This window comes from Abramis brama, assembly GCF_963993115.1.
Source record: "Abramis brama genome assembly, chromosome: 16".
NCBI classification, from domain to species: domain Eukaryota; kingdom Metazoa; phylum Chordata; class Actinopteri; order Cypriniformes; family Leuciscidae; genus Abramis; species Abramis brama.
The window spans coordinates 20,664,144-20,678,570 of record NC_139978.1 but is presented as its reverse complement, the minus strand read 5'-3'; the positions used below and the strand labels follow the sequence as shown (position 1 = coordinate 20,678,570).

Sequence of the window (14,427 nt, the reverse complement as noted above, 5' to 3'; positions counted from 1 at the left end):
TTAGCTCCAAAACTCTGAAAACTCAAAAGACTGGAATAGTCTTCCTGATACTGTTCGTTGCTCAGACTCGCTCTCCCAGTTTAAAACTAGATTAAAGACGCATCTTTTCAGCCAGGCATTCATATAATACTTTTAATCTTACAGTTAAATCCAACCTCTAGTTCATAAACGCCAGAGGAGAACTGGCCCCCAACTGAGCCTGGGTTCTCCCAAGGTTTTTTTTTTTTCTCCATTAGGTCACCTGATGGAGTTTTTCGGTTCCTTGCCACTGTTGCCTTTGGCTTGCTCAGTTGGGGATATTTAATTGAATTAATCAATCAACAATACTATTGATCAGAATTACCAAACGTGGACATTTTCCACTAGAAACAAGCATTGATGTATTATTTTAATTTAATACTGTGAAGCTGCTTTGATACAATCTGTATTGTGAAAAGCGCTATATAAATAAACTTGACTTGACTTGACTTGACATGAAAAAGTTGAAAATTGCTTAACTTATTTTGATGAGTTAGGCAATGTAAAAGCATATGTTGTCATAGCTCATTGATCTTTTTTTTTTTTTTTTACAGTGTGATGATCTAAACTGAATGTGATAAAATAATGACAAAATAAAATAATGGCTGTCAAATAATGACAAGAAAATAAGCAAACAAAACAACTTTCTACTGTTTTGTCTTTACTAATACAACTGCAATGCTTAAAAAAAAACAGAACTCTGCTCTCAACCAAGGAAGCGTCATCCTTTACATAAATGTATATTTCACACCAATCTATATTGAAATGTCTATAACAGTTTCTTAATGGATAACATCTAAAATACATAACATACAACTTAACCACACTTTGATAGCGTCATCCAGTTTTTATCAAAACATTGATTTTAACAAGCCGAGACGTTGCAGTCAGTGCCCATCCTCTTCAGAAAATCAATGTGTGAGGTTCTTTCCAGAAGAACAATTAGATAAGGCCTCTGCTGAGTAAATAAATGTGGTATAGATAGTATGTTTCTGTGTGGTCTTCACCACTGGGCTTCAGAAGGGGTTGATTACGACCATGTGTTCGCCCGTCATGCCGTGGGAACAGATAAATGATGGGAAAGAAGAGGGGAGGGATGGGTGGGAAAGAGAAACGTTTGAGTCACGGGTCTGTGACAGGGTGGGTACTCACTGGCTCCTCCATCCTCTCGTCCAGAGCTTGAGTTCTGGCCGTCATGATTCCCACCTCCACTTGGCCCTCCCTCTGTAAGCCAAACACGCGATTCCCATCATGTCAATGAGAAGGAATTCATTTCATATAAACAGTTCATTAAAGGCATGTCATTAGGGACATGTATGATCAGCTGGGCCCTTACAGACAGTAAAACTCTGTAGATAGTTTCCACATGCTCATCAGAACCTCTGAATTACAAGTTCATGATGTGCCCTAAAAATCTAAATTAATTTCACAAGACTGGAAAACTGAACAATATAACATATATAAAATATATATCTATATCTATATCTATATATATATATATAGAACTAAGACGCTGGGTTTAGATGCAGATTTTTGGATGTGGACGTTTTTTTACCTCCAGGATGCGATGGGTAAGACAGGTGCCATCAGTCTGCAGGCGGAAAAGGTTTCGGGTACCAAACAGCTCCCCTGCCTTGCTGTCAGTACCCTGAACCGCCTCAAAGTAGCGTCTAGCATTCTCCTGGCCAATCACTGACAACTGAAGTTGCTGTCAAGCAAAAAAGGAGAGAAAAACAAACAGGTCTCAATAAATTGTACATAATTTTAGTGTAATCATATGTATTAGGTGTAATGATGAGGGAGCTAAAACTAAAAATGCTCACAACAGCAAATTACTGTCAAACTGTATAGGAATGATATCTTCATACACCTTTGCTGAAATGTAAATTTTTTTATCAACATACCTGTTTGTAAATTTGGCGCAAGTATATGATCTCCTCTACCGTTCCTAAAGAGATGAGTCTAAAAACCGTCACATCTCTGCACTGGCCAATACGATACGCCCTGTAAATTGAAACAGGATTCACGTCAACAAGTCTTATTGGGACCTTGCTAAATTCCATACAACCTGCAAATGTAAACTACTGTTCAAAAGTTTGGGGTCAGTAAGATTTTTTTTTATGTTTTTGAAAGGAGTCTCTTATACTCATTATACAATCAAAAAATACAGTAAAACAGTAATATTGGGAATTATTATTACAATTAAAAAACAAATCTATTTTAACGCTTTTTATTTCTATTTAATCTTGTGATGATTAAACTGAATATTCAGCAGCCTTTACTCCAGTCTTCAGTGTCACATGATCCTTCAGAAATCATTCTAATATGCTGATTTGCAGACTAAAAGTATAAAAAAGCACTGAAGAATTTTAAAATGTTTGTCAATATTTAATACTCAAATGCAAATACCTAATTATATGAATATTTCCTTTTTATTTGCTCACCTGTCAATAGCCTGGAGATCATTGGCAGGATTCCATGTTGGATCAAACAAAACGACAACATTCGCTCCGATGAAGTTTAGGCCAAGCCCACCCGCCCTACAGAAGAAGCATGAAGATCAAAATCATTGTAAATCAGACTGTCATGTTGTCATAAATTTTGGGAGATCTTGTAAATAACAGGCATAACGAAACATAATAGCTTTTGGGGCCACACTCACAAAGTAGACACCAGACATAGGTTGACATCTCGAGAGCTGTTGAACTCTCTCACTATCTTAACTCGGTCCTTAGACTTGGTGTTTCCGTCCAGTCTGTGGTACTCCAGACCCTCGGCCATACAATAACTTTCCAGAACATCTAACAGCTGTGAAAGAAAGTATAAAGAAAGGTTTGTATAACCTGATTTATATTTAATAAAATTAGGACTGTCAATCAATTAAAATTAATTCAAATTGATTCACAATTATATAAATTATATACACTGATGAGTCAAAACATTATGACCAGTCAGAGGAAGCGAATATCTTTGATCACCCCCTAACAAGGCCACATATTAAGGTCTGGGTAGATTAGATGGTAAGCAAACAATCAGTTCTTGTAATAAGGAATTAAGATCTAAGCGATCTAAGGGACAAATTGCAATGGCAAGGCAATAGGGTCAGAGTTTCGCTGAAACGGCACAACTGTTGCCCCCGGTCAGCAGTCGTGAGAATTTACCAACAGTGGTCCAAGAAGGACAAACTGGCAACAGGGTGTTGGGCGCCCAAGGCTCATCGATGCACGAGGGCAACAAAGGCTATACCATCTGGTCCAAGCCAACAGAAGGTCTACTGTGGCACAAGTCACACAAAATTTTAACTATGGGATTATGGTTATGGGAGGAATGTGTTACAACACACAGTGCATCTCACTCTAAATGGCTGCAGACCAGCCAGAGTGCTTATGATGACCCCTGCCCACCGTCAAAAACACCTATAATGGGTTTTCGAGAGTTGGAACTGGACCTTGGAGCAGTGGAAGAAGGTCGCCTAGTCTGCTGAGTCCCATTTTCTTTTACATCATGTGGGACGGCCTTGTACGTGTGCCGTTTATCTGGGGAAGTGATGGCACCGGGATGCAATGTGGGACGACGACAAGCCGATGGAGGGAGTGTGATGCTCTGAGCAATGTTCTGCTGGGAAACCCTGTGTCCGGCCATTCATGTGGACATAAATTTGACACGTGCCACCTACTGTACCTAAACATTATTGCAGACCAGTTGCACCCCTTCATAACAATGGTGTTCCCTGGTGGAAGTGGCCTCTTTCAGGGCAATAATTTGAGGACCATGATGAAGAGTTCAAGGTGTTGCCCTGGTCTCCTCGCAACCTACAGGACTTAAAGGATCTGCTACTAACGTCTTGGTGCCAGATACACAGGACACTTTCAGCAGTCTTGCAGATTATATACTGTATATTATTTTGCCAAGTAAGACATGTTCCTGAATCAAAATAATTTGTTGATCCTGGAACAACATTCCTGTCTGAAAATGTAGTCCTAACCCAATCCCTACCCCTAAACCTAACCCTACCCCATAAGTTATCCCTAAAATCAGAGGGAAATGATATGTGAATAACACTGATGTAGAAGCACCTAACCCTGGTTGTAAGCCTAATCTTGATATAAACTGTAAACTTCACTCTCAAATATGATCGGTTGATTGAAATGTTGTTCCAGAATCAACAAAGATATTGATCCAGGAACATGTTGCACTTGGTGAAATCACGTTCACCATATAGTTTATATACATTTTTAAATAGCATAGCAAACTTTTTATAACCACCTCACCTTGGTGGAAAGAGAGAAGAGTAGAACTTTGTCTTTCTTCGCGATAAAGTGATTTAGTAGCTTTTGCAGAACCTGAAACAGGAAGAAAAACAGGACACGCTTTTCAAAATGATGATGGGAGCAAAGACAATCTTGCTTATCATAACATGTGAAAACACACAAAGTTTTTCATTTAAATTGTAATGAGAAATAACACGTCAGTCAGTGGCCACTGGGTTGAGATTAACAGAGCAGGCTGTGTCTTTTCTTTCTATTGCTGATGTTTCAGAAACCAGCGGCCATTCTTGTGAGGATGCCAGTAACTCAGCATCTGCCAATAACAGCACCCTCAAGATGCTCCGGCTAACGGGAGGGGGAAACCTTTGAAAGGAAGGCCTGAAGAAATGTTAAATACTGTCCTTGTTATTTCTCAAGGAAGTGTATCCACAGCCTCAGATGGAAGACAGCTCAGGGCCAGTGCTAGCCACAAGAGGGTTTATTAATCTCCATATTGCCAGTGAAAAATCCGGAACGGACTGGAAATGAAGATATCTTGGCGAAGCAAATTTTCTATGCTGTCCGTTTGATAATGTGGGCACCCCTGATTCTAATAACTGTAATATGCAACTAACATACTTTTACACTCAGGGCTCAACAATGAGAATGGGATATATTTATCTTGTACATTATTTTTTATGTCTTGCAAAATTAAAACAATGTATTCAATATTGTTGTTGAAAATTCTGCTGACGTGTCGCCAAGATAATGTGTTGAAAACGGCAAACCAATTCATTTGCAGGCCAGCAAAAGTGTGTTTATGAATTATAGTTACATTCTAATTATGTAATTTTCAGAATTGTGTAAAGAAAAAATATTTATAGTAAACAGAAAGAAAAATTTACATTGAATGAAAACTGAATATATTCTAGCAAAAATAAAATCGCATTGTTAAAAATAAAAATGTATCATTCCCTTTGTGGTGGATCCAATGAAAATGTTGGATGGGCAAGTAAAAATTTTAAATGACAAAAAGCCCTAACAGTACTCCAACAGTCTAATATACAATTATTGTGTAAAATAACTCCAAATCTGGTTCTTGATCATTAGGAAAAATGCCTCACCTTCATTTTTCCACTGTACATGGGGTCAGACATTGCTTCAAATGCTGCTTGTTTGCACCTCTCTGTGAAATCTGGAAATTTTTTAAAAACTTGCTCGCAAATGGCTGTCACGTATTTTTCCTGTGGTTGGAAAAATTGCAAAAATATTTACAGAAAGATAAAGGATGATGATGATAAACACAATCTGTTCTTAATGGACTGAGTCCATTTGAGCCATTCTAACATAGCCTACAGTAGAGGTGGGAGATATATCGTTTAGACGATAATATCCAAATTGTTGTCTGGACGATATGCAAAATTGGGATATCGAATATTTCATAATTTGTACAATCCGACCCCCCAAACATGAAAAGAGCTGAAAGAAGTTAAAGAGAAAACAAATAACGCACACTATAACCTTCTAAACAATTATATGTAGCGATTTTTAATACTGTAGGCTACTATTCCCGGAAGCAACCTCCGAGTGGCCCAGCCCATGGTCCCGTGTCGTCAAAAACGCACATTCATACGTAAATTCGAAATAGTGCGTGCAGAAGCACATGCGCAAAACCGTTTTGTAAAATGATATATGAATTATTTTTATTTTATCATATGTCATTTTACAAAAGGACATTTTACAAACCTACGTTTTGCGCATGTGCTCCTGCACGCACTTTTTCAGTCACAACACAGCAATCAGAGGAGGACGCGCTGAAAACTGTAATGCTGTTCTCTTCCTTCATCACTCGTACTGAGAAGGTTTGAGTTGCAGAAGAATTTGTGACTGTTTCACCTGTTCAACCACATCAAAGTTTCGTAATTAGTAAGTCCGTGCTTTTTCTCTTTTTGTTCTTATGTGCTGAAGGGCCGCTGTGCCTTGGTGAAACGGTGTCTGTACGTGAAGAGCTCTTTTCTAAAACGCCATAAACCTAAAAAGCTGCCTCAAAGAACCAGCAAAAGTAATGATTATGAATATGTGAAATATTGCAATAAGACATTTTAATTGTTTATTAATTTCTGTGTCGGCTGCAAAGATGAAGTTGACGATAGGCTATTGACTCGCGATCTTCGCAGTAGGCTAGTGAACGCACCGGAGAAATTCACATTTATTAGGCTACATAGTTTTATTTTGTTTTGGATGGTTTTGTTTAGAACCAGCTTTCTGTAAATATATTTCAAATTTTTTAGGCCTGTGAGGCGAGTAGGCTACGGTCCGGTTCATGATGATATAATCTCCAGTTCAAGCACCTTATGTTGTGCTAGCCTATATTTACTTTTTATGTATTAAATCCAGGAATTTGGTTAATGAAAAAGTTATTAAAATTAAGATACAATTAATACAAAACGAAATTCGTTTTAAAGAAAGGCTTTGTGCTTTCTGTTTTGAGGTCTCTGTGAAAGTTTGAAAGTCTTTTAGTGCCGCTTTCAGAGCGCTCGCGTCCATAATGTAGAACTGTCACGTAATATTGTTTTTTTCCTCATAAATGCAAACACGAAAAATAAAAAGACAAAAGACTTTTTTTAAAAGACAAACCATCAATTTTTGGGGAAAAAATTGTGGATTTATAGCGTTTTGGGGGGAAAATGGATGGATTTATAGTGTTTTGAAAATAATTTGTTTTACTTTGAATTTATCATCAACAATATTGTTGTTTGATTTAATAATCACTGTTGCAAGAGGTGCCTAGTTCCGGGTTTTTTTTTTTTTGTTTTTTGTTTTTTTTTTTAAGTGGAAAAAGTAGGGGCTACCTCAGATTCTGTTTAGTTAGCTCCTTTATTTTATTTAAAAAATAATAATTCTATAGCCTACAATAATAGGTCAAATGCAGCAAATGGACCTTCTTTGCCAGTTTGCACACATTTCTTTGAAGGATGGCAAAAATATCGTCTGAATATCGATATCGAGATATTGGAAAAAAATATCGAGAAATTCATTTTTGTCAATATCTCCCACCCCTAGCCTACATTCAATCAAACCTCAAATCTGTTTTAACAGTTGTACTGACATACACTGATAATAATAAGAAATGTTTCATGAGCAGCAAATCAGCATATTAAAACAATTTCTGAAGGATCACGAGACAGTAATGGCTGCTGAAAATTCAGCATTGCCATCACAGGAATTACATTTTAAAATATATTAAAATAGAAAACAGTTATTTTGAATTGTGATAATATTTCACATTATAATTATTTTACTGTTTTTCAAAAACACAAATCTTATAGACCCCAAACTTTTGAACGATAGTGTATCTGACAACAATCCTTCACTATTCCCACTATACCCAATTACTAACCTGTTTTTTGCTGGTTCCTTCTTTGGACTGCAGTAGTGCAACATGATTTGCGACTTTTCTCAGTATAGCCAGATAACTGAAGTACAGGTTTCTGACCGGCACACCGTCTGCGTTCAGTTTGTAGCAGCACTTCTTCCGTGTACGGCCACTGCCACAGTGACACTTTCCTGAGCTCTGCAACAGCAGGTTCACATCATCTGTGTCCAGCACTGCTCGGTACACCGTCCGCTGGAAGTCTGTGAGTGAGCAATAGACAACCTGAAGAGGGACAAGACCAGAAGGAGTGCAGATCAGAGCATGTACTATGAGATATCATATTAAATCAGTTGGTTTCTTTGACTTGAACTAACTCACTCGATCATCTTTCTTAGGTAGCTGGTCACTGATAAGGGCCTTTGTTCTCCTGAGGAACCAGTGTGAGAGTTTTTTGGCAAGTTCCTGAACTGCTTTACGGCCCTCTGCTAGAGCTCTTTTTGTCACAGTGTGCTTCTGCCCCTGCTCAATGGGGTCCGAAAACCTGTTTTTGAAACCTGCCAGAGGACCCAGGCATCCAGGAATGGCCCTATGACACGAAAGTGTTTTAAACAAATGAATAGAGAAATTAACATTTTCATGAGGTAGTATAATGGCACAAAAATATACAACTTATGTTCCAAACCCCAGTAAACGGTCTACAAAAGCATCCAAGTCAAAATGGAGCTCAAGTACCTCAATCAGGGTTAAAATCAGTGGTGCTTTCTGAGTGTCTCACCAGTCCATAACACACCACAGCTCCTCAAGGTTGTTCTGAAGAACTGTTCCTGTCAGTCCAACCCTCACTTTACATCTCATCTCCTTCATGGCCTGAGTGATCTGGGACCTGTGGTTCTTTATTTTGTGAGCTTCATCAACGATAACGGCAGCCCAATCAATACTGTACAAAATCAAACATTGTTTTCACAATTTTCACATTGTGTAGTGTGAAAAAGATGAGTCATCATCATTAATTGAATTTAATCACAAAGAAAAGCAGAAAAATAAATATGTTGAAAACTACACTGACCACTTAACTTTGTACAATGAATGTTTAAATATGATAGGAAATAAAACATTTTGAAATGTACTCAATATAACTGAATACCATGCAAAAGTTTTGGGACAGTAAGATTCTTTCTTTTTTTTTTAGAAATTAATCTTTTATTTGGCAAGGACGTATTAAAGTGATCCAAAGTGATGGTAAAATGTTAATAATGTAAAAAAAAAAAATGTGTAAATCTGTAAATGCTGTTCTTTAGAACTTTCTATTCATCAAAGAATCCTGAAAAAATGTATCAACTTTCCACAAAAACGTTGATACACTGATAATAATAAGAAATGTTTTTTGAGCACCAAATCAGCATATTAGAATGATTTCCGGAGGATCATGTGACACTGAAGACTGGAGAAATGATGCTGAAAATTCAGCTTTGCCATCCCAGGAATAAATAACATTTTAAAATATATTAAAATAGAAAACAATTATTATAAATTGTAATAGTATTTTACAATATTACTGTTTTTACTGTACTTTTGTATAAATACACCCTTGATGAGCATAAGAAAACATTTTAAAAGAAATCGGTAACACTTTATTTTATGTCAGTTACATATGTTGCATGTAGTTACTATAGTAATAACTATAAAATATAGCTGCAAGCAGCAATTATCGGGGCCAAGCACAATCAGTGACAAGATATATGACAAGTCATGACAAGACATGCCAACATTGCTGAAAGTGTCAGACCAACTGCAACAATGAGCAATTAAAGACATTAAAGAGGATTTTAGGCAAAATGCCTGAAAAATCATAGAAACAGTAAATAAAAATATGATTTAATGGATTATCACTTTCGACCAATAGGTGGCGCAGTTACAAAACTGATGTGATGTGGTCAGAGTGACGAGACAATGACACATATAAAGTTTGGTGTCAATATGTCAAGGCATTGCAGAAATAAAGCCTGAATAGTGCCTTCAGCATCATGCCTCAACTTTGCTGCTGCGCTATACGAAAACGGTTTCGTCAATCGACACGAAATCCATAACTTTTAGTCGGCACGGTCTGGAGATGATACAATTTGATTTTGGTGAAAATCAGACAAACGGTGTAGGAGGAGTTCGAAAAAGTAGGTTTTGAATGAAAATCAAGATGGCGGACAGGAAGTACGGCCAAATAAGGAAAACTTGGTATCTATGTTCTCGGCTTGACCCAAAGAATCTATTAATACCAGTGGCATTTCAATAGGCAGATTTATTCAAAAGTTATTAGCATTTTTAGAAATGTTGTTATAACTTTTGACCAAAAGGTGGCGCTGTCTTGAAATATGTTGGGTACTTTCAGGAGATGGTGTTGATGGCACATTCTGAGTTTCATTAAATTACACCAATGTATTTGTTTAGTATAGCATTTTATTTCACAAAACTGTATTGAAGTCAATGAGAATTTCATGTTTTGTTCTATTATAGCGCCACCAAGAGGCTCAGTCCCACCATTTTTTTTATGTGTCCTCAGAGTGAGTTTAGCTTCAGCCATGATAAAAACTCACCTGCCTGTATCTATCTAGTAATCCTGAAAACACTGATTGCCTTGTTCAGGTGTGTTTAATTGGGGTTGGAGCTAAACTCTGCAGGACAGTGGCCCTCCAGGACCGCAGTTGCCTATCCCTGCCGTACATATATGTGTCAATTTTGGTGAAAATATCTCAATTCGCTTCGGAGTTATAGACATTTATATGAAAAAACACGTAAAAAATGACTGACACATGACTTTGATTGGATTTTACTACCCCTTACTATCAATATTTTTGCATTTGGCCATTGGTATTTAGCTATTGACCTATGTTTCCAAACTTCTGACGGTGGTTTCCTCTCGATCGGACAAGAGGTTTCGAAGATATAGCCAAATGTTTTTTAAGCGCTAAATTACAACGCTACACAAACCGTAAGGCGAAACCTATCATGTTTGGTATCGTAGGACTCGGCAAGGATTCAGGAGTCTAATTAGATGAGTCTCGTGAAAATAAGTCGACCACACCCAAAGTTATAAGCATTTGGGGGAAAAAATTCACCGCTAGGTGGCGCTGTTTCGAAACTTCTCAGGCTCCTTTAGGACATGTGCTGATGACCCATACCAAGTTTCGTAATAATCCGTTCATGCGTTCTTAAAATACAGCATTTTAGCACAAAATTCAAAATGTCGGCATGTTGCCCTGAATCTAACGAGACCAATTTTATGATTTTTGGACAAACTGTTCAGAAGTTATAAGCAAAAATAGCCATTTTTAACATCTCCGGACCAGTAGGTGGCACTGCGCCGAAACGCAGCATGTAGCCTCAGGTCATGCTTGTGATGACCTGTACCAAGTTTGGTCTGAATACGATAAACCGTTGCGAAGATACAGCCTTACGACTGTTTTCGCAAGCACTACGTAAAATTTGTTCGAGCGTTTATCGAAAACGATTTGACGAATCAACTAGAATTTAATAACTTTTTGTCAACACTGCCTGAAGATGATCTGGTTCAATTTTCATGCAAATCGGACAAACCGTCTAGGATGAGTTCGAAAAAGTAGCTTTTTTGGAAAATTCAAAATAGCGGCCATGTTTTTATGACGGAAAATGACGACATAGGGTGCAATCGAATCGGCATGAGCTCAGAAATCAGAGGAAAAAAGAATTTTGTTGATTGGCCTTACGGTTCAAAAGTTATTAGCGTAAATATGAGTGAAACTTTGGACAGGTGGTGGCGCTAGAGGGAATGACTTAGACACACCAAAATTGGTGTATTTAATGTTGGGACTGTCCTCTATCAGAATGTCAAACCAAAACAACTTTCCCGCAATCGGTTCTATGGGCTGCCATAGACTCCCAGTCGGAAGAATAATAATAAGAAGAACGGGAACAGATACAATAGGTGCCTCCGCACCTTCGGTGCTTGGCCCCTAATTATAAATAATTACATGCAACTAACCCTAAACCAAACTTAACCCAAATCCTAACCCTATAGTAAGTACATGTAGTTACTTAATATTACTCAGTACTTAAATGTATAATTACAGTTTAACAAAGACACCTTAAAATAAAGTGTAACCAAAAGATCTTACCGACCCCAAACTTTTGAACAGTTAAGTATACATATAAAACAAAAAATATAAAACAAACTGAACTCAGTATGAACAATATACCTGTTAAACTGGTCCAAACAGAGTCTGAGGGTCTCATAAGTAGTAAGAGCAATCTCACATCTTCCTCTCTGCACACGCGCCAGTTCTTCATCCTTCCTCACACCGTGCACGACCACAACTCTAAAATGACCCCAAGTGTCTAACTCATCTTTCCAGTTGTAGAGGACAGAGAGCGGGGCCACAATGAGGAAAACCTGAACAGAGTCAAACAAACAAAAAATAGCCTACTACTAAAGGGCTTTTAATGCAGTATTACACAAGAACCTTCTGTCAGGGTTCCGTCACTTCTGTCTAGTCTGTTTCTTGGTTTTGTGACAGAGCCCTGACACTCCTGTGCTTTCATGTCGTGTTTTGTCTTGTGCTGTGTAGCATGCAGCGTGTTTACACTAGCTGTGTGCTTTCATGTTGTCATGTTTTGTGTGAACACGTGTCTTATGAGTGTTCTCATTGGCTGCGTGTTCATGTCTCGGTTTGTGTTATCACATGGCTTGTGATTTGTTTTGCTGGCCATGTGCTTGTGTTTTAATCATGTTTGGTGTGAGCAAACGACAGGAGAGCACATGGCACAAGGAAACACATGACAAGCCATGTGCTCTCCTGTCGTTTGTTCATTTGCCCTACCTCCCTATTTATTCTCCTTGTGTTTGCAGTCCTGTGCTGGTTCGTCGCCTCATGTTTCCTGTTCCTGCCAAGTCCAGTTCTTGTAAAGTCTTGCTGCCTGTCTTGTTTCCCCCACGGGGTAGTTTTTGTTTGTTTTTGTTTTATTTTATGCTTAATAAAAGCCCATCACTCTGCATTTGAGTCCTCGCTACTTTCATCAACCCAAACCCTGACACTTACTTTCTGAACTTGTTCTGATGGCTTCTGTGACAGCAAAAACTGTGGCCTGTTGTTCTCAACGTCTTTCCATGTACCAGTTTTCTGCAACACTGCAGCTAGGAAGCCGATGACCTAAAAAAACAAAGGAAAGAGGAAAAATGAGCAGGCCTTACTGGGTTTATTCTATACATTGTAATACGTAGATTTGCGTGGATTTACCTGAACCGTTTTTCCAAGACCCATGTCATCACCCAAGATGCATCCTCTGGATTTGGCATAGTTATGATAGATGAACTGAATGCCCTCTCGCTGATAGTCTCGTAAATATCGATTGATGGTGTATGGAACTTTTATGTCACTTCCTGGCAGCAGAAATGGCTCAGAAGTACCTGGAGGCGTCTGGTTACTGTGGAAAAGAGGCCTCTCGTCCTCAAACTGAGGGCTAGATGTTCTGGCATTCCAGCCCTTTGTAGATGAGCCTTCCTCCTCCATCTCCATCAAGACAGAGTTCACATCAATACAGGTGCTAACTAGATAACGGCTTGTTTAGTTGTGACCGGCTTCTCCTTTGGAGCAGCACAAACGATGAAATCATTATGGTGATCAGAGTAGGAGTTGTACGTTTGACCTGCAAAACGTATTATTATTTATATTATTATATAACGTATAATATTTTCATATTATTTGGATATTGAGAACTTTGCTGAAAGGTTAAAGCTAAAGCTAAAAGTATAGATCAGCAAACAATTTTATTCCCCATACAATGAGAGTGAATAGGGACTGAGACTGTCATCCTAACACCTTCTTTTGTGAGGAAAGAGGGAAGAAAGCCATACAGTTTAGGAAGAACATGACATGAGATTATCCAGAGGAATAATTTATCAGATTTTTTATGTCTTTAACTAAGCTCAGCTGTCTCACTCATTCGTGAAGTCTGACGCGAATTTTGATTAAATATTTATTTGTTTTAATTTAAAAGTATATTTTGCGAGTTGCGATCACTTTAAGTGCTATTCCTTGAGTTAATTCCTTACACAGTGGAAGTCAGTTTAGTCTTACCATCATGAATTCATTTTAGTCTCGATGTAGTCTCTGAGATGATCATGTATTTCTGGTGCCTGTAAGATAAACAGGTTGTTATTCCTCTGCATGTCCAATGAATTTTGATTTCGTTCTCATCAACTTAGCAACATGCTGCATCCAGCGTCACAGCGGAGAGATTCGCGTTTATTTACCTATCTGTGTGTTGAGAGCTGCACTTTCCGGACAAGCGCTTAGAGAGAAACGAAACGAAACGAAACGAAATGAAATGAAATAAAATCATTTAAAAAAAACAAAGCCAATAGGCTACTTGTAATAATTTAAAGATTAAATTAGTAAACTTAGATCAATTAGCTCTTAATATTTATACTGTTCACTTTTCTATATTCACTTGAAGGGGCAGCTTACACCAATACTAACATGTTGTTTTTGTTTAAATAAATTAAATGGAAATATTTATTTATTTATCTGTGTTTCACAGACTTTCTCCCATCTAATATTTATATTTTAGATGAACAACTTAAACTTAAAAAACTAAAACTAAAATAAACATGAAAGTTTAAAATAAATAATATACAAATATTTTTCAGTTTTCCTTTATTTAATAGTAATACTATAATAAAGTAATAAATACTTTGATAAATAATACTAAAATAAGTATAATTAATTATAATAATCAGATATGCCTGAGCTATGCAAA

The 14,427-nt window shown here is 37.5% G+C and overlaps 1 protein-coding gene across 3 annotated transcripts in view; it reads right to left on the bottom strand.

The window, feature by feature from the left end:
• Positions 1-13,924, bottom strand: part of ercc6l2 (excision repair cross-complementation group 6-like 2) — a 38,715-nt gene extending 24,791 nt beyond the window's left edge. The window contains exons 1-14 of one of the 3 annotated variants that reach the window (XM_084138358.1): positions 13,746-13,924; positions 12,906-13,314; positions 12,708-12,818; positions 11,868-12,061; positions 8,417-8,578; positions 8,020-8,227; positions 7,666-7,923; positions 5,390-5,509; positions 4,290-4,361; positions 2,681-2,826; positions 2,463-2,558; positions 1,923-2,022; positions 1,574-1,726; positions 1,171-1,242 (exon numbers count right to left, since the gene is read on the bottom strand). In XM_084138358.1, the coding sequence (XP_083994484.1) occupies positions 1,171-1,242; positions 1,574-1,726; positions 1,923-2,022; positions 2,463-2,558; positions 2,681-2,826; positions 4,290-4,361; positions 5,390-5,509; positions 7,666-7,923; positions 8,020-8,227; positions 8,417-8,578; positions 11,868-12,061; positions 12,708-12,818; positions 12,906-13,184 (1,971 nt within the window). In that variant the 5' untranslated portion in view covers positions 13,185-13,314; positions 13,746-13,924. The remainder of the gene's footprint in view (positions 1-1,170; positions 1,243-1,573; positions 1,727-1,922; positions 2,023-2,462; positions 2,559-2,680; positions 2,827-4,289; positions 4,362-5,389; positions 5,510-7,665; positions 7,924-8,019; positions 8,228-8,416; positions 8,579-11,867; positions 12,062-12,707; positions 12,819-12,905; positions 13,315-13,745) is intronic. The other 2 variants (XM_084138360.1, XM_084138359.1) reach the window with 2 other exon arrangements.
• Positions 13,925-14,427: the final 503 nt, after the last annotated feature.